The sequence below is a fragment of the Triticum aestivum genome, chromosome 3A (assembly GCF_018294505.1).
Source record: "Triticum aestivum cultivar Chinese Spring chromosome 3A, IWGSC CS RefSeq v2.1, whole genome shotgun sequence".
Taxonomy (NCBI): Eukaryota; Viridiplantae; Streptophyta; class Magnoliopsida; order Poales; family Poaceae; genus Triticum; species Triticum aestivum.
The window spans coordinates 227337026-227356241 of record NC_057800.1 but is presented as its reverse complement, the minus strand read 5'-3'; the positions used below and the strand labels follow the sequence as shown (position 1 = coordinate 227356241).

Sequence of the window (19216 nt, the reverse complement as noted above, 5' to 3'; positions counted from 1 at the left end):
ATAAGAAAAGCAGACCCTCAGCAATATTATATACTCTACTTAATACTCCCTCTGTAAACTAATATAAGAGTGTTTAGATCACTATTTTAGTGATCTAAACGCTCTTATATTAATTTACGGAGGGAGTAATAGGCAAACTTTAACGGGTGGGCAGTGCCTCCGTCAGACTAGATTAACTCCATCATCTTTGGGAGCGTATCAGCCCAAGAACTGCATGCAGTCAGCTTTTGTAGTTACACATGTACAGTATGTGCACTGTGCCTGCAGTTGGAGCAAAATAATGGCCATCTCATGCATGGCCAAAGCAAAAGCCTACTAGCAGCTGCCTCCTACTGCCTACCCCTGGGTTAACCTGAATCCATGAGCTTCCCGTGCCCAATTTCCCAGCTTCCTATCAACTCTTCCTATTAGCAGAACATGCCCTAGTTTGACAAGTGGTACTACTAGACCAGCTAGGCATCTTTTGTCACACACAAAAACAATACTATTATCGTGCTCCTGTTTCGAAAGAGTTTCGCGGAGGGTTCTTGATACAAAGATGAAGAAATGTAGTGTAACCGTTTTGTTGAAGTCAAAAGCAGGGGGGGGGCGGGGATTCAAACATGTGTGGGTGGGTTCTCCTTACAAGTTATCTCATCAGCAAATTCCAAGACAGTGTGTATGCACATGCCCAGCCAAACAGTCATACATTATTTAATCCAGTAGATGAACTACTCCCGGAATAACAATAGCAATCCCAGTAAGTTGATCAGGAGAAACAATCCAATTCTGGCACGATTTTGTATTGTAGAAAAAAAATTCGCACCGTTCCCATCGAACGGGCACCTAAGCATTGGGGTTTGCTGGGTCAGCCTATCCGAGTCGTATGCTGTTGGACCGGGGGCACGAGTCCGCGCGGCTCGGCGCGCCGCCCCCCTCCGACGACCCCGACAGCTCGGTGCACTCGACCTTGCTCCTCCGCGTCGTCTTCACGCGCAGTTGTACCCCCCACGACACCACGCGCCTGCACACCCTTTCCACCACGTCCCTCCCGCGGCGGTGCCACCCGCCGCTCTCCAGGGCGCCGCGCAGCTCCGACGCCACCTCCGCCATCGCTGGCCGGCGCTCCACGCTCTCCGACACGCACCGCGCGGCCACGGACAGGACCCTGTCGATCGCGGCCTCGGCGTCGGTGCCGGGACGGGGCGCGGCCACCCTCCCGTCGAACACCTGGCGCGCCAGCCCGGCGCCGATCAGCGGCAGCGCCCACGCGACGATGGACGACGGGGAGGCGTTCACGTCCATCACCTTGCGCCCGCTGATGAGCTCCAGGAGCACCACGCCGAAGCTGAACACGTCGCTCTCGGGCCCCAGCCGGCCCGGCTCCGTGTAGCTCGGGTCCAGGTACCCCATAGTGCCAGCCGGAGCCGGCCTCGGCGCGCCCGCGGCGGCGACCCTGACCGCGAGGCTGAAGTCGGCGAGGCGGGCGCGGCCGTCGCGGCCGAGCAGGACGTTGGCCGTCTTGACGTCCCGGTGTATGACGCGGGGCGCGGCGCCGTGCAGCGCGCGCATGGCCCGCGCCACGTCGAGCGCGATCTCCACGCGGCGCGGCCACGGCGGCGGCCTCGGGGACCGGTGCAGCAGGTCGTGCAGCGAGCCGTTGGGCATGAACTCCATGACGAGAAGCGGCGACCGCCCCGCCGCCGCAACCGCGCCGACGAGGGTCACGACGCCCGGGTGGTGGCGCGCGGCCGTGAGCACGGCGATCTCGTTGGCGAGCTTGGCCTCCCCCTGCGGGTGCGAGGCCTTCTTGACGGCGACGGTGACGAGCCTCCTGCCGTGGCCGGCGCCGCCCCTGAGCCTGGCCCTGTAGACGCAGCCGTGGCTGCCCTTGCCGACGACGTTCTTGGCCGCGAAGCCGCCGGTCGCCGCCTCGATCTCCTGGTAGGAAAACTCCTTCATGCTCTTGGCGTGTTGCTACCTGCCTGCCTACTGACTGACCTACGGTCGGGTTCTTGGTGGTGCAATGGTGGCAGTGCCGTGTGTGAGCGGAGTGTAAGCAACAGAATGCTCGCTGCTCGCAAAGCAGTGGGAGGAGTAGTACTCGCAACTAGGCATGGAATAAAGGGAAAAGAAGAGGCGAGGAAAGGTAAAGGCAATGGATCAAAGGTGGTAAAGGTTGGTGATTACGTGTTTTTTAGAGGGAGGGAGGGGACGGATTTTGGAGAGGGATGATGATGCTTTTGCTTGGTCTCCTAAAGGATGATGGAATTTGTCTTCGTAACAAGGAGAAAACAAAACAAGAAAGCAAATATGGATTACTTGCTGTCTCTGCCTCTTCCTCACACTCCCCTCTTCTATCTACTGCACCGTCTCTAAAAATAAAAGATAGAAAAAGGCGGTGACACGGCGGGTCGTGGTTCGGGTCGTCGAGGAGTGGTTGCGATGGGTACAAGATCCTCGCAGCAACACAACAAAATCAGCAGCAGAGGATGTCTATTGTCAGCGCCGAATGTGGGCGGGCGGGCGGTCCGGTTTTCATGGCACGGATACATATATATACCCTTGTTGGGGCGACGCCCCCACCTGATCACGATGTGACGGGGGCAGAACTGATTGACTGACTAGCTTTAGGTTTCTTTGGTTGGTTGTTGTGATATTCTTCCTACGTAGCCACCCAAACCTCAATCACCATGCACTACGAACAGAGGACCAGACTGTTTTGTTCCAGGTCAAATAGTCGTGACATGTTGGCATCCCACAAAAAGATATGTGCTTAACACTCGTCCTTTAGAGCAATTTCAACGGGCTGATCCAAACGGACGTCGATTTCGTCCGCTTTTTGTCCGTTTGGATCAGTCAGACGGACACGGATTTTCCGCCCGCTTCCGCATTCTGGCCTGCGACCCATTTAGACGGCGCAAAAAAATGAACGTATGCATATTTAAAAAAAGAGAAACTACATCAATTAAACATTAAAGCCGGCCACGAAGGCCGGCGAGAGTCCACGCGTCCACATTTGCATTTAAAAAAAATAAAAACAGCCTAAACTACGAGGCGGCGCGCTGCCCTAGGCGTCGTCATCGTCGTCCTCGGGGTCCGTGAGGTTGATGAGCTTCGGCGCCGGCCCGGCCCAGGCGAACGCCGTGTTCCAGAGCGCTGCCATGTCGGGCTGTGCCGGCGCAGGCAGTGCCGAAGCGGGGGGCTGTGCGGCCGCCTGTGCAGCTGCGGCCTGGCGCGCTTCCTCCTCGGCCTCGCGCGCCTCCTCCTCGGGGTCGCGCTCGAGCATCTCCTAGTACTCGCCTCGCCGACGCTCCTCTGCCAGCCGGCGCTGGCGCCACATCTCGAGGTAGGCCTACTCCTGCGCCGGCGTCGCCCCCAGCCAGACCGGTGGCATGGACACCCACTCGCGCACCACTCCATTCTAGGAGAAGCGCGCGATGGGCTCGGGCTCGGGCTCCGGCTGCGGCTGCGGCTCTGGCTTGATGGGGGACGGCGGGGCCACCGGCGGCACCACGCTGTCGCCCGCCGCGGAGAGGGCAAGGGCCTGCGCCATTGCCGCCTCGTAGCAGGCCTCCTTTTCCGCCTCCGCTCTGCGCCGTTCGTCCTCTTCGCTCTCACGGTAGACGGCCGCAAGGGCCGCCTGGTCCTCCTCGCGGACGACCAGTGGCGTTGGCCTCCGGTCGACCTCGCGCACGCCCCGGCACCTCGCGTCCTCGTGCTCGAAGGCGAACCACCTCGCCCAGTTGGGCGAGTCGGTTGCGTAGGTGGAGTCGCGACGCTGCTTCGCCGTCAGCAGCGCCCGCCGGCGCCGCACCTCCTCCGCGTGAGCACGAGCCGACCGCGGCGCCGCCGGCACTAGATCCTATCTGGATCCAGATGCCAGTCGTGTGGCAGCGTCACGTCGGGATACGGCAGCGGCTGGCGGTTCTGCCAGTGCCACTCCGCCTGGTGCACTGGCATGCTGACGCGCTGCCTCTGCCGGCGAGGCGCCGGCGGGGGTGGGAGAAACTCGGAGGGGAAAGGGGTGGCAGGGGACTTGCCCTTGGCCTTGCTGCCGCTGGCGCCGGAGAAAAGACCCATCGTCGCTGTGGTTGCGGTGGCTAGGGTTTGCCGGCGACGAGGGAGCAAGGGTGGGTAGATGGGGACGGCGAGTTTGGATGAGGACGGCCCCGCCGCACGGTCGGCTTAAAAAAGGACGGGCACCGTCGCTAACGCGTGGGCCCGTCGTCATAAATTAAGCTGACCGCGTGGGCAGCGGGTAGTTGGACGACCGCCATGTGGGGACGCGGCGGACAGCGAGAAGGCGCGCGAAGCGTCCGTTCGGCGTCCGCGCCGATGCATTTGGGCCGCAAATTTGGGCCGCAAATGCGTCGGCGCGGACGCGACGCGGACGTGATTTGGGTTTGGGTCGGCGCGTTGGGCCGCCACTTTTGTCTGCGCCGACCCAAACGGATACATGCGGACGAAATGGGTCGGCCCTTTGGAGTTGCTCTTAGGCTAGTCATAGTGGGAGTAACTTAGCAAAGTAACAAAGTGCATTCTGAGAAATTTTTGCTTATGTGACATGTAGTTAATGAGAAGTGGTAACATAATATGTTATTGTAACATAGCGCTTTCCAAGACAATATGAATCTACAAGCTAATTACTGAAGTCCTCTATGACACTACTACTATGTTACTACCTCCGTCCTGGTTTATTATTCCCATCGTATTTAGTGTCAAATTTTGATCATAGTTTTAACTAATAAAATGTCAATGCATGTCACAGAAAATGATACCATTGAAAACTATGTTTAAGTACAAATCCAACGGTATGATTATTTATGACATGCATCAACATTTTATTATTTTAATTTATGGTCAAAATTTGACACAAAATATGAAAGGGACCAATAAATCAAGACGGATGTAGTACTTTGCACTACAAAGATAATAACTTAGACTAGTGTCATATCATGACACTAATATAAGTTACTCCGCACTATGACCAGAGTTGATCATAGTGAAAGTAACGTAAGGCTAATCGAAAGTGCAACTAATCCTAGGGTAGTTGGTCATAGTGGAAGTAACATAAGTTACTCCCCACTATGACCAGCCTTAGATTTAACCTAAGCTATATATACCCCTCCACCCCCTTCTTCATTTGTGAGAGAGCCATCAGAACATGTCTACACTTTCACCATATATTTTCTGAGAAAGAACTACCTACTCATGTGTTGAGATCAAGATATTCCAATGCTATCATAAGAATCTTTATTTCTAGTCTTCCCCGAGTCGCTTTCCACTCAAATCATCTTTCCACCATAGCCAAATCTGAAAGAGAGGGTTGAGTATTGGGGAGACTATCATTTGAAGCACAAGAGTAAGGATTTCATCATCAACACACCATCTATTACCTTTTAGAGAGTGGTGTCTCCTAGATTAGTTAGGTGTCGCTTGGGAGCCTCCATCAAGATGTGGAGTTGAAACAAAAAGTTTGTAAGGGCAAGGAGGTCGCCTACTTCATGAAGATCTACCCGAGTGAGGCAAGTCCTTCGTGGGCGATGACCATGGTGGGATAGACAAGATTGCTTCTTCGTGGACCCTTCGTGGGTGGAGCCCTCTGTGGACTCATGTAGCCGTTACCCTTCGTCGGTTGAAGTCGCCATCAACGTGGATGTACGATAGCACCACCTATCGGAACCACGCCAAAAATCCCCGTGTCTCCATTGCGTTTGCCTTCTCCAAACCCTTCCATTTATCTTCATATGCAATGTTTTACTTTCCGCTGCTACACTCTTAGAATTGCATGTGTAGATTGATTGCTTGACTTGTGCTAATTGCTAAAATCTGCCCACAACTAAAATTGGGAAATGATCGATTTTTATTTGGTCAATTAGTCTAATCACCCCTCTGTAGACATACTTTCGATCCTACAAGTGGGATCAGAGCTTTGGTCTCCATTTACCTTGATTTATATAGTTCTGGTGATCATAGCCTTGGTTTTATAACCTAAGAGAGTGTGGCGTCTAGCGAGGGAAATTACGACTGTAGAGGTCCTTACTTTGATGATACAAATTTTGCTAATTGAAAGCATAAGATGAAAGTGCATATTCTTGGTCATAACCCCTCCGTTTGGGTTGTTGTGCATATTGGCTTGCAAGGTGATTTCTTCGAGGATGGAAAAGAACCGGTTTGTGAAGCGATAATGGAAGAAATGAAGATGTTGCAATACAGTACTCAAGATTGCGATATTCTCTTCAATGGATTATGCCCCCAAAGAATTCAACAAAATCAGCCGCATTGAGAATGCAAAGAAAATTTGGGATACTTTGGTTGATATGCACGAAGGTACCGAGTCCGTCAAGGAATCCAAGTTGGATGTGCTTCAAAGTCAACTTGACAAGTTCAAGATGAAGTATGGTGAAGGAGTCGCCGAAATGTATGATGCGGCTTGAAGCTACGTCGGTATTTCCCCAAAGAGGAAGAGATGATGCAGCACAATGACGGTAGGTATTTCCCTCAGATATGAAACCAAGGTTATCGAACTAGTAGGAGAACCAAGCAACAACACGTAAACGACACCTGCACACAAATATTAAATACTCGCAACCCGACGTATTAAAGAGGTTGTCAATCCCTTTCAGGTAACGGTGCCAAAAATTGGCAAACGGACATGAATAAATTATAGTAGATTGATAGATCGAACGCCAAATAAAAATAAATAAGAATAAATTGCACCAAGGTATTTTTGTATTTTTGATTTAATAGATTTGAAAATAAAAGCAAAGGAAAATAGATCGCAAAGGCAAATAATATGAGAAAGAGACCCGGGGTCGTATGTTTCACTAGTGGCTTCTCTCGAGAAAAATAGCAAACGGTGGGTGAACAAATTACTGTTGGGCAATTGATATAACTTCGAATAATCATGACGATATCCATGCAATGATCATTATATAGGCATCACATCCAAAATTAGTAGACTGACTCCTGCCTGCATCTACTACTATTACTCCACACATCGACTGCTATCCAATATGCATCTAGTGTATTAAGTTCATGGAGAAACGGAGTAATGCAATAGGAACGATGACATGATGTAGACAAGATCTATTTATGTAGAAATAGACCCCATCGTTTTATCCTTAGTAGCAACGATACATACGTGTCGGTTCTCCTTCTGTCACTGGGATCAAGCACCGTAAGATCGAACCCACTACAAAGCACCGAGGGAGTCCTGGATTATGGGGTCCTCGGGTGTCCGGGCTGTGTAGCATGGGCCGGACTGATGGGCCATGAGGATACAAGATAGAAGGCCTTCCCCCGTGTTCGGATGGGACTCTCCTTTCCGTGGATGGCAAGCATGACGTCCGGATGTGTAGTTTCCTTTCTTTGTAAACCGGCTCTGTACAACCCTAGGCCCCTCCGGTGTCTATATAAACTGGAGGGTTTATTCTGTAGAGGCTATCACAAATCACATAGGCTAGACATCTAGGGTTTAGTCATTACGATCTCGAGGTAGATCGACTCTTGTAACCCCTATACTCATCAAATACAATCAAGCAGGACGTAGGGTTTTACCTCCATTAAGAGGGCCCGAACCTGGGTAAACATCGTGTCACCCCTGTCTACTATATCCTTCGATCCTTAGACGCACAGTTCGGGACCCCCTACCCGAGATCGGCCGGTTTTGACACCGACATTGGTACTTTCATTGAGAGTTCCATTGTGCCATCGACGGTGGGATCGATGGCTCGCCTCATCATTAATGACAACATCACCTCAGGAGAAACCCTAGCTCCGGGACAGCTCCTCCAGCTCGGCGGTTTCACCATGGGCGCCCATACGACCTTTAAGCCAAGGGCGTCCCTCGAAATCGCTAAACATCGTCTTCATGTCGGCCTCGAACACCCCGAAAAGATGGATCCAATAGATATTTCATCTTTAAACGAACTACTTGATCGCATCGCCGGCCTGGGAGTAGCAACAAACTACGGTCGGATTGGAAGAACAGGCCGATGATACTTCTCCCCCAAGTTGAGAACAAACTATGTTCAGATTTCCGCACGAGTCGGATACCCATCTTCGGGAAGAGACCTCATGTCCTCCGAACATAGAACCGGGCGTTGAGCCCGAAGACCGCCAGGACGCTCCGGACCCTGGACCGGTGACTTCAGAGATTCTTCAAATTTTGGGTACAACGACGGGTCAGGATTCGGATTTCAGCCCGCCCACCCACCACATACAATATTCCCCAAACAACTCAGGTCCTCCAGATGTATGCGACCTAATGTACGTGCAGCAACAACCTGAGGAAACAGTCCACCACTTTTGGGCCAGGTTCCTCCTTGTTAAAGACATGATCAAGGACTGCCGTGACGACGACACAAATTCAATATTTCGTCGCAATTGCACGGACAAGGGAATCCTTAACGCTCTCAATCGCCGCCGCATACCGCACTTTTTAGATCTGGCACACATCATCCAGAAGTTTAGTGCAATGGAAAGCACCTAGAAGGCACAAACAGCTCGATGGGATCCTCCAGCCTTCAAGCAGCCCACCGGACGGACAAAAAGGATGCACCCCTATGGGGTACTCGATCATCATCCCATGGACAAAAAGTGAAGCCCTTTACGGGACACAGAACTGTCCTCGACGACCTGCTCGATAAACCTTGCAAGATACACACAATGGCGAATACCGAACCAACACATAGCATTCGGGCATGTTGGGTACTCCGGTAGGTGGCTAAGAGCAGTGAGGCCATCCTCACCAGCATTCCTCAAGAGAGGCACTCTTCGAAAAACGCCGATCTCAATGTTTTTACGGTCTTCGAGACCTTTTCTTCCAACAACCGACGCAAGAGGGCGTTGCGCGACCTTGCCGAAGTCAACCAGGTAGCGGCAGTAAATCCTTGGAATGACATGGCGATAACCTTCACTGCCGACGACGAGCCAAGGGCCAGATCAGTCCGAGCACCAGCCGCTTTGGTCTTAAATCCAATAGTAGATGGCTTTCGGCTCACAAAAGTACTCATGGACGGTGGCAGCGGATTAAACCTCATCTATGAAGACACAGTCCAAAAAATGCAGGTGGACAAAAGTCGCATTGAGCAAAGTGGCACCACTTTCCGAGGCATCATCCCCAGTCAAGAAGCAATAAGCTCGGGGAGGATCAAACTCGACGTCGTATTCGGCATGCCGGAAAACTATAGGTATGAAGAGTTGCTCTTCCATGTAGCACCTTTCCACAGTGGATATCATGCCCTGTTAGGGCGAGAAGCATTCATCCGCTTTCAAGCCATACCCCATTACGGGTACATGAAGCTCAAAATGCCAGGGCCCAACAAAGTTATCACTATTACCAGTGATCCGGATATATCACTCCACGCCGAAAATAAAACTGCATCACTAGCCCTGGAGGCGCTATCCGAGACCCTGGCGGCCGAGGAACTGACTACTCTGCACTCTACAGTGGACAAGGACGATGTAATCCTCGACAAGAGGCCCAAATCCACTTCCTTTAAACCAGCAAACGAAATAGTCAAATTTCAAGTGCACCCAATGGATCCTAACAAAACTGCAGCCATTGGAGCGCAACTGGATCCAACGATTGACGCCGCCTTAAGAGCTTTTTTGCGCAAAAATTGGGACATCTTTGCCTGGCATCCTTCGGATATGCCATGAATCCCACGCAGACTAGCCGAACACAGCCTCAATACAATTAAGAGATTTAAACCAGTCAAGCAAACGTTGCGGCGCTTTTCCGAACCCAAGCGACAAGCCATGGGGGAAGAGCTAGCCAAACTACTTGAAGCCGGATTCATTAGAGAGATCAAACACCCGGACTGGCTAGCAAACCTGGTCATGGTGCCAAAGAAGGATAAGTCTTGGCGCCTCTGTGTCGATTTCAAAGACCTAAACAAGGCTTGCCCTAAGGACCCCTTCCCACTGCCCCGCATTGACCAAATCATTGATTAAACCGCAGGGCACGACTCACTGTGCTTCCTCGACGCATACTCCGGATACCATAAAATTAAGATGAAGGAATCCGACCAGGCCGCGACGGCATTCATCACTCCATATGGGCCTTTTGCTTTAACACTACGCCTTTCGGGCTCAAAAACGCCGGCGCCACCTACCAGCGCACGATCCAAACATGCCTGGAAAAACAAATTGGCAAGACAGTGGAGGCATATGTAGATGATGTAGTCATCAAAACCAAACATGTCGAATCATTGGTGGACGACTTGCGCCTCACATTCGACAACCTCCGAACATATGACATACGGCTCAATCCAGAAAAATGTGTTTTCGGCGTCCCGGTCGGAAAACTGCTCGGGTTTATTGTTTCCAATAGAGGAATCGAAGCAAATCTGATCAAAATTCGAGCCTTGTCACAATTGGCGGCACCAACAGACCTAAAGTAGGTCCAAAAACTAGCTGGGTGTGTGGCAGCCCTGAGCCGCTTTATCTCCAGACTGGGAGAAAAGGCACTACCACTTTATCGCCTGCTCCGACGTACCGATCACTTCGAGTGGACGAACGCGGCGACCGGGTTGGAAGAAATAAAAACTTTGCTAGCAAACAACCCAATTTTGGCCGCACCAAACGCCAGCGAACCCATGCTTCTGTACGTTTTAGCAACTCACCAAGTAGTGAGCACTATGCTCGTTGTCGAACGAGAGGAAGAGGGACACAAATGCCCACTCCAAAAACTAGTATACTACGTATCGGAGGTCCTTACACCATGCAAATCCCGATACCCGCACTATCAAAAGATAGCGTATGCGGTCTTCATGGCATCTCGGAAGCTACGACACTACTTTCAAGAGCGCTCGATCACGGTGGCCTCTGAAGTACCACTCAATGACATCATAAACAACCGAGACGCCACCAGCAGCATTGCCAAATGGGCCATAGAGCTCTTACCATTCGAAATAATATACAAGCCACGCCAAGCTAATAAATCTCAGGTGTTGGCTGACTTTATCGCCGAATGGAAAGAAGCCGAACTCCCTAAAGAGTACAACACATACTCCAACTAGGTGATGTACTTTGATGGCTCCAAAATGCTAGCCGGGCTGGGGGCTGGGGTCATCCTAATATCCCCTATAGGGGACATAGTCCGTTATGTATTACAAATCATGTATACGGATTCCAATAATGCAGCTGAATATGAAGCGCTCCTGCATGGACTCCGGATGTCTGTTTCTATGGGCATACAATGCCTCGAAGTGCGTGGGGATTCGAACCTCGCGATATCCCAAATAAATGGAGAATTTGACGCAAAGGATCCAAAGATGGCGGCCTACCGCAATGCCATACTCAGGATATTCGCTCGATTTGAAGGGCTCGAGTTTCATCATGTGGCTCGAGATAGTAATCAGGAAGCTGACATCCTTGCTCGTCTGGGCGCTAAACGCGACGCTGTCCCGCCTAACAAGTTTTTGGAAAGGCTTTTCAAACCATCTGTGGTATGGCAGGACGAGAGCAGAAATAACAGTCCGGCACCGATCATACCCTTGGACGCCGAACATGACTCGGATATCATCAGGGGCTCGAGCACTGAGCCAACACCCTCCGCTCATGTAATCATGGCGGTAATTTCTCCATGGACCGAGCCCTTCTTGGCCTATCTTAATAGGCAGGAGCTCCCTAATGATCAGAACGAGGCCCGTCGCATAGTTCGACACTCTAAAGCCTATAAAGTCCACAAGGGAGAGCTCTACAAGAAAAGTACCACCAGAGTCCTTCAAAGATGTATCTCCGAAGAGGAGGGGCGACATCTCTTGGCCGAAATACATGTTGGCCTCGGTGGCCATCGCGCCGCAGCCCGGGCCCTAGTAAGTAAAGCCTTCCGTACAGGCTTCTTCTGGCCCACGGCCCGAGCGGACGCACTGGCCCTCATACAACGCTGTGTCGGATGCCAGCTTTTTGCCAATCAAAGCCATTTGCCGGCCACTGCCCTCAGAACAATCCCCATTACCTGGTCTTTCGCGGTCTGGGGGCTAGACATGGTCAGACCCCTCAAAGGGGAAGCCATAAGAAAAAGTATCTGCTGGTTATGGTGGATAAATTCACCAGGTGGATAGAGGCCAAACTGGTAAAAACGGGAAGCCGGACCAGTGATCAATTTTATATCCGGTGGTGTACACCGTTATGGCATCCCGCACAACATCATTACTGACAACGGTTCTAACTTTACAACCGACGAGGTGAAAACTTGGTGTGCTAATCTGGGCATTAAGCTTGACTACGCCTCCGTTTATCACCATCAAACAAACAGTCAGGTCGAACGGGCTAATGGCCTGATAATGAGCGGCATAAAACCCATACTAGTGCGCTCCTTACGGGAATCAGATAAGCACTGGGTTGAGGAACTCGATTCCTTACTCTGGGGGTTGCGGACTGTCGTGGTTCTAAGTCTGACAGTAGAGTGGGGGGTAGGTATGGAGAGGCAAGGTCCTAGCTATGGAGAGGCTGTAAACACAAGAGATGTACGAGTTCAGGCCCTTCTCGGAGGAAGTAAAAGCCCTACGTCTCGGAGCCCGGAGGCGGTCGAGTGGATTATGTGTATATGAGTTACAGGATGCTGAACCCCTCTGCCTGTGGAGGGGGGTGTCTTATATAGAGTGCGCCAAGACCCCAGCCAGCCCACGTAATGAAGGGTTTAAGGTGTATTTAGTCCGGGGCGTTACAGGTGACGCCCCACATAAAGTGTCTTTACTATCATAAAGTCTACTTAATTACAGGCCGTTGCAGTGCAGAGTGCCTCTTGACCTTCTGGTGGTCGAGTGAGTCTTCGTGGTCGAGTCCTTCAAGTCCGTCGAGTGAGTCCCTCGTTGGTCGACTAGAAGGTGACCTCTTCCAAGGGTGTCCTTGGGCAGGGTACTTAGATCAGGTCTGTGACCCTACCCTAGGTACATGACTCCATCATTAGCCCCCGAATGGATTGAGGCTTTGAGTGAAGGAGGAGTTGATGCTGTTTCCGATTAACTTTTGCACACTGGTCGTGCGTTGTTCTGAACCAGAGAATCTCTTCGTTGATAGTGAGCAACTTGTCTTCAGTCGACTCGATCCATTCTTTTCTTTCGTCGAGTGATCTTTCGGGCTTCGTCGATTTCCGAGCGACGGATCGCAGGAAATCCCGCGCCTGACAGACCGATCTGCCGTCCGCGGATTCCGCGGGATGTGAAATTTGGGGAAACGCGCGAAGCGGAGCGGACCGCGGCGTTCGGATGGGACGGGACATAGACGCCTCGATTCCCGCGCCGCTTTCTTCGCCACGTATCCCGCCCGCGTAACAGTTCCAGGATATGATTAGATCGACCGGGCCCACCTGTCATCCACTCGGAAGGGATCTTATAAATGCGCCCGGCGAGGGTTTTTTGAACAGTGCCTCAGCATTCTCTCTCTGCCCCCTTCGTCTCCGCCCAACGTGCTCGCTCTCGCCTCTGCACCACTTCTCCTCACGCGCCCCGCCGGAAGCTATGGTCAAGGAGAAGACGGCGGCGCTGGAGCGCGCGAAGAAAGCGTCGGCGACGGAGAAGGCGAAGGGAAGATCCACCAGCCGCGGTGGGTCTTCGTCTAGATCTCGCCTGCCGAAAGGCTGGGTCCAGGGAGATTGGATCCAGTCGACCATCACGGAGAAGGATCTCCTCGACATGGCCAACGAGGGCCTGATCCCTCATGGAGCTGCAAGGCTTCCGGGGAAAGAGTGGCAGCCCCAGCCGGAAGAGGGTGAGTGCGTGCTTCTGGCTACCCATGTCGACCGCGGATTCTCTTTGCCGCCGAGCATTTTCTTCCGTGGTTTCTTGAACTTTTTTGGAGCGCAACTCCACCACTTCACCCCGAATTCTATCGCCTATCTTGCCGCGTTTGTGTCCATGTGTGAGAGTTTTCTGGGCTGTCGACCGCATTGGGGCTTGTTCAAGCACATATTCACATGTCGCTCTCAAACCGTGAAGAAGGCGAGCCCAGGCGACGAAAGAACCCGAGTGGTCCAAATGTGTGGAGGTCTGGGGATCCAGGTGAGGAACAAGAGCACCTTCCCAGCCATGACATTTCCCGAGTCAGTCAGAGGCTGGCAGTCGACCTGGTTCTACTGCCAGGATGAGTCGACGCCGGGGCAGTCGAGTGGACTCCCTCAATTTACCATGGACCGAGTGAACAAGCCCTCCTCTCTGAAGTTGATTCCGGAGGAGAAAGCTGACGTGAAGATGCTGATGGAGCGCGTAGTTCAGTTGGTTCGGGAGGGAGTGACGGGTATGGATCTCCTGGAGGTTTTCCTTAGGCGCCGAATCCAGCCTCTTCAGTTCCGGAGCCATTGCATGTGGTTGTACTGCGGGACTGAGGATGTGACTCGGGTCAATCCAGAAACAGTCGACGATGCCACTCTGGAAAGGTGGATGGCCGCTGTTACTGGGAACAAGGATAACCCTCGCGGAGCCAGAAGGATTCCTCCACTCGACTGCCACAGTGACCCAAACAAGGTATGTCTGCTCCACTTCCCATTGTATTCTCGTCGTATTTATTTCTGTTTTCTCTGCCGACCGGTCGACTGAACTTTGTCTTGTTGTTTATCAGGCCCTCACCGAACTGTACTCGATGCCCAACGGAGCGCAGGCTCCGACTGAGGAGGGAGAAGCGAGCGGGGGCGAGAGCCAGGAGGAGGAGTGGGACTCGGATGCCGCTGAGGCCGATGATGATAACGATGACGATGACGATGATGACGATGAGGACGAGGAAGAGGAGGAGGAGGAGGAGGCCGCACCACCGCGCTCGGAAAGGCGGTCGAAACTTGTCCATGATCCTGCGACCGAACGCGGCGAGGGGGTTGCGACTGCTACACAGTCGACCAAGCGCCCTCGGACCACCTCTCCGGCGCCGACTGAAAAGGCGCCGAAGCAGCCCAGGGCGGCCCCGTCGAAGCCGACCAAGCACCTGCCGAAGATGAAGGTGTCCATCCCCACCATATCAGGGTAATCATGTTGCTTAAGTCTTCTTGTTTTGTGCGAACTTTGTCTCTGGTTAGCGCTGGAGTTAGTCGACTGATTCTTTGGAGTTGCAGTGCTGCTACTTCTGAGACCTCAGCCCGGGCTGATGACCATGAGATGGAGGACGCAGCAACCTCAAAACCAGGTACTATACTCTTAACGCCATTTTTAGTCGACCGACTCTTGATCTCTAATTCTGATTCTTTTCTGTAGCTCCATCCAATGTTGTAATCACTCTCCCTGATGATGATGAAGATGAGGAACCGCTGAAGTACAGAAGGAGTAGGAAAGCGTCTGCCAGCAGGGTGACCCAGGATGTGACGGTGCCTGAGGCTCTGGTCGCGGAGGAGGAGAACACCACTCGACACACCGTGTCCTTCGCAGATCCACTGACGAGTGCTCCGCAGCCCTCCCTCTTCACGACGCACCACGTCCCAGAGGACCAAGCTGGCGCAGCGAAGGAGGCAATACGCCAGGCAGGGATCATGATGGAGCAGTTGAAGACCATCCGGGATGCGAGCCAGGCAGCTTACGACGCCAGTTCCGCCCTCCAACGCAATGTTCAGGTCAGTCGACCACCATTTGTTCTGTTAGGATATGCTATCAGAAACTTTTCTTTTCCAGAATTTATAGTAGTCACCCACTGGGTGTGTCGATTAAACTCCGTGTTAGCGGGGGCACGCTGAGTGCACCCGCTGGGTGTAGTCCCCAAGGCTAAGGTCGACTGCTGGCAGTCGGCCTTAGGCTTTATAATTTCAGTCTTTCCGTCATTCGACTATGGCGACTGGATTTCGCAAACTGGTCGACTAGTCGACTCTGTCTTTAATAGGATTAGTGGGGGCACGCTGAGTGCACCCACTGGGTGTAGTCCCCAAGGCTAAGGTCGACTGCTGGCAGTCAGCCTTAGGCTTTATAATTTCAGTATTTCCGTCATTCGACTATGTCGAATGGATTTCGCAAACCGGTGGGGGCACGCTGAGTGCACCCACTGGGTGTAGTCCCCGAGACTGTGGTCGACTGCTTGCAGTCGATTACAGTCTTAAAGAATATATCTCTCTTTTTTTTCACCCAGTGGGTGTAGTCCCCGAGACTACGGTCGAATGCTTGTATTCGGCTGTAGTCTTAGAAACGCGTGATTTTTCCTTTTTCACTCGGAAGTGAATTATATTTGACATTTAGTCGATTGGTTCTTCGCAGAACTCCTGTGATCTTGTGGCTCGCTACTCTGAGCTGGAAAACAAGCACGTTCAGCTCGAGCTGAATTTGAAGCTGGTTCAGGAGAAACTGACGAAGGCAAAGGAGGAGACCGAAGGTATGTTTGGTGAGACCTTGACGACTGCTTTTTCCCTTCATTTGTTTCAAAATCTGATCTTGCTGTAACTTGCAGGTAAGGTGAGGGAGGCCCAACGGAAGAAGGACCTTGAACTAGCTGAGAAGATCAAGCTTGTTGACGAGAAGTTAGCTTCAGTCGCCAAGCTTGAGCAAGAAAATGCCAATCTGAAAGCTGCTCTTGGGAAGAAAAAAGATCTGGAGGCCTTCCTGAATGGTCTTGCCAAGAAGCTGTTTCTTATGCTTGAAGGTAAATCTCTATGCTCGGCGATCATTTCCAACCGTGGTTTTTCCATTCGACCATCGCCTTGACTCGGTAATCGTCCTTGCAGAATTTTGTCAAAACTTTGAAGAAGAAACTAGCCGGCTGGAACCAAACCTTGACCCCGTCAATTCTCCGATGGACGACGAAGTTGCCATGAATGTTTTCCGACTGGAGTCCCGTGTTGCAGCCGTCGTGGACTATCTTGCAAGGCTGAAGGTCGCCACATCTCGCATCGACTCGACGCTCTGGCCCGGGGAGACACTTCAGAACGACCTCGAGTCGCTGATGGCTCGCTTGAACACGATCCCTGGTCGAGTGCAGGAGTGGAAAAAGTCCTCGGCTCGGTGCGGTGCAGATGTTGCTCTGTGTCTGGCCCGAGTCCACTGCAAAGATGCGCGAGAAGACAAGTTGGCGGCCCTCCGGGTGGCCAACACCAAGAAACACGACTTCAGGTCCTTTATGGAAACTTTCCTTGCGGCTGCCACCCGGATCGCAGATGGAATTGATCTTGATGAGTTTGTTGCACCTTCCAGCCCTCCGCAGGAGGGGTAAAAAACTTCTTCTAAGCTCGACGCTTTAAATTTGCCTCGGTATGCCGAGTGGAGTTGTAACCGATAAACCTTAACGGGCTTAGCGCCTGAGCACTTTCGGTTCCTTTAGGTATCGATCCGAACTTGAATTTGGTGTTTGAATATGATTGCTTTTGGCTCGAAATGTCTTTTGCAGGTTCAAAGCAGGGCGCTTACTGCAATCGACTTATTCCTTAGTCCACTTAGGTGAGCGCTGGGCTGCAGCTAAGCCTCCCGAGTGAGAGGTTTGCTTTTCACTCGGTAGGATTTCTATATCTTAGGCGAGCACTGGGCTGCAGCTAAGCCCCTGAGTGAGAGGTTTGCTCTTCACTCGGTAGGATTTCTAATAACTTAGGCGAGCGCTGGGCTGCAGCTAAGCCCCCGAGTGAGAGGTTTGCTCTTCACTCGGTAGGATTTTTGATAACTTAGGCGAGTACTTAGACTGCAGCTAAGCCTCCGAGTGAGAGGTTTGCTCTTCACTCGGCAGGATTTTTGATAACTTAGGCGAGTACTTGGACTGCAGCTAAGCCCCCGAGTGAGAGGTTTGCTCTTCACTCGGTAGGATTTCTGATAACTTAGGCGAGTACTTGGACTGCAGCTAAGCCCCCGAGTGAGAGGTTTGCTCTTCACTCGGTAGGATTTCTGATAACTTAGGCCAGCGCTGGGCTGCAGCTAAGCCCCCGAGTGAGAGGTGTGCTTTTCACTTGGTAGGATTTTTACATCTTAGGCGAGTACTTGGACTGCAGCTAAGCCCCCGAGTGAGAGGTTTGCTCTTCACTCGGTAGGATTTCTGATAACTTAGGCGAGTACTTGGACTGCAGCTAAGCCCCCGAGTGAGAGGTTTGCTCTTCACTCGGTAGGATTTCTGATAACTTAGGCGAGTACTTGGACTGCAGCTAAGCCTCCGAGTGAGAGGTTTGCTCTTCACTCGGTAGGATTTCTGATAACTTAGGCGAGTACTTGGACTGCAGCTAAGCCTCCGAGTGGAAGTATGGCTTACCACTCGGTAGGATTTTATTTAATCTTAGGCGAAACGGATTCGCAGCTAAGCCTCCGAGTGGGAGTCTGGCTCACCACTCGGAGGATTTTATTTAATCTTAGGCGAAGCGGATTCGCAACTAAGCCTCCGAGTGGGAGTCCGGCTCACCACTCGGTAGGATTTTATTTAATTTTAGGCGAAACGGATTCGTAGCTAAGCCTCCGAGTGGGAGTCTGGCTCACCACTCGGAGGATTTTATTTAATCTTAGGCGAAGCGGATTCGCAACTAAGCCTCCGAGTGGGAGTCTGGCTCACCACTCGGTAGGATTTTTACAAACTTAGGCGAAACGGATTCGCGGCTAAGTCACCCACTAAGGGGAAATTTTATTGGACAAAATAAAAAGTGAAAAAAATTATGGAGGAATTATGACACTATTATTTTGAGGTCCATGGACTACAGAAGTACTTTATTGCAACTCATCCGAGTGATTAAACTTAAGTGTAAAATGGGCGGAGTAGTTCCGCGTTCCAAGCTCGGGGCTCGTCGATATTATGCTCGACGTTGTAAAGACGGTACGCCCCGTTGTGGAGAACTTTGGTGACGATGAAGGGTCCTTCCCAAGAAGGAGCAAGCTTGTGTTGTTTCTTCTGATCCACTCGGAGAACTAAATCTCCTTCCTGGAAGGCTCGACCCCTCACATTTCTGGCGTGGAAACGACGCAAATCTTGTTGGTAGATGGTTGACCGGATCAGAGCCATCTCCCTTTCTTCCTCTAAAAGGTCGACTGCGTCCTGCCGCGCTTGTTCAGCTTCTGCTTCGTTGTAGATTTCAACTCGAGGAGCATTGTGGAGAAGATCACTCGGCAAGACTGCTTCAGCTCCGTAGACCAAGAAGAATGGAGTTCTTCCGGTCGACCGATTAGGTGTGGTCCGCAGTCCCCAAAGCACCGAGGGAAGTTCGTCGACCCAAGCTCCAGCTGCATGCTTGAGATCACGCATCAGTCGGGGTTTCAATCCCTTGAGAATCAGGCCATTGGCTCGCTCTGCTTGTCCATTCGACTGCGGATGAGCGACTGAAGCGTAGTCGACTCGCGTGCCTTGAGAGTTACAGAAA

General features: G+C 52.0%; 1 protein-coding gene across 1 annotated transcript; it reads right to left on the bottom strand.

Annotated features, from left to right (window-relative positions):
- Nucleotides 1–586: 586 nt before the first annotated feature.
- Nucleotides 587–2512, bottom strand: LOC123061063 (serine/threonine-protein kinase-like protein At5g23170). Its single transcript, XM_044483974.1, has one exon. The coding sequence runs from the start codon at nucleotides 1939–1941 to the stop codon at nucleotides 853–855; it is 1089 nt and encodes a 362-aa protein (XP_044339909.1). The 5' UTR covers nucleotides 1942–2512; the 3' UTR covers nucleotides 587–852.
- Nucleotides 2513–19216: the final 16704 nt, after the last annotated feature.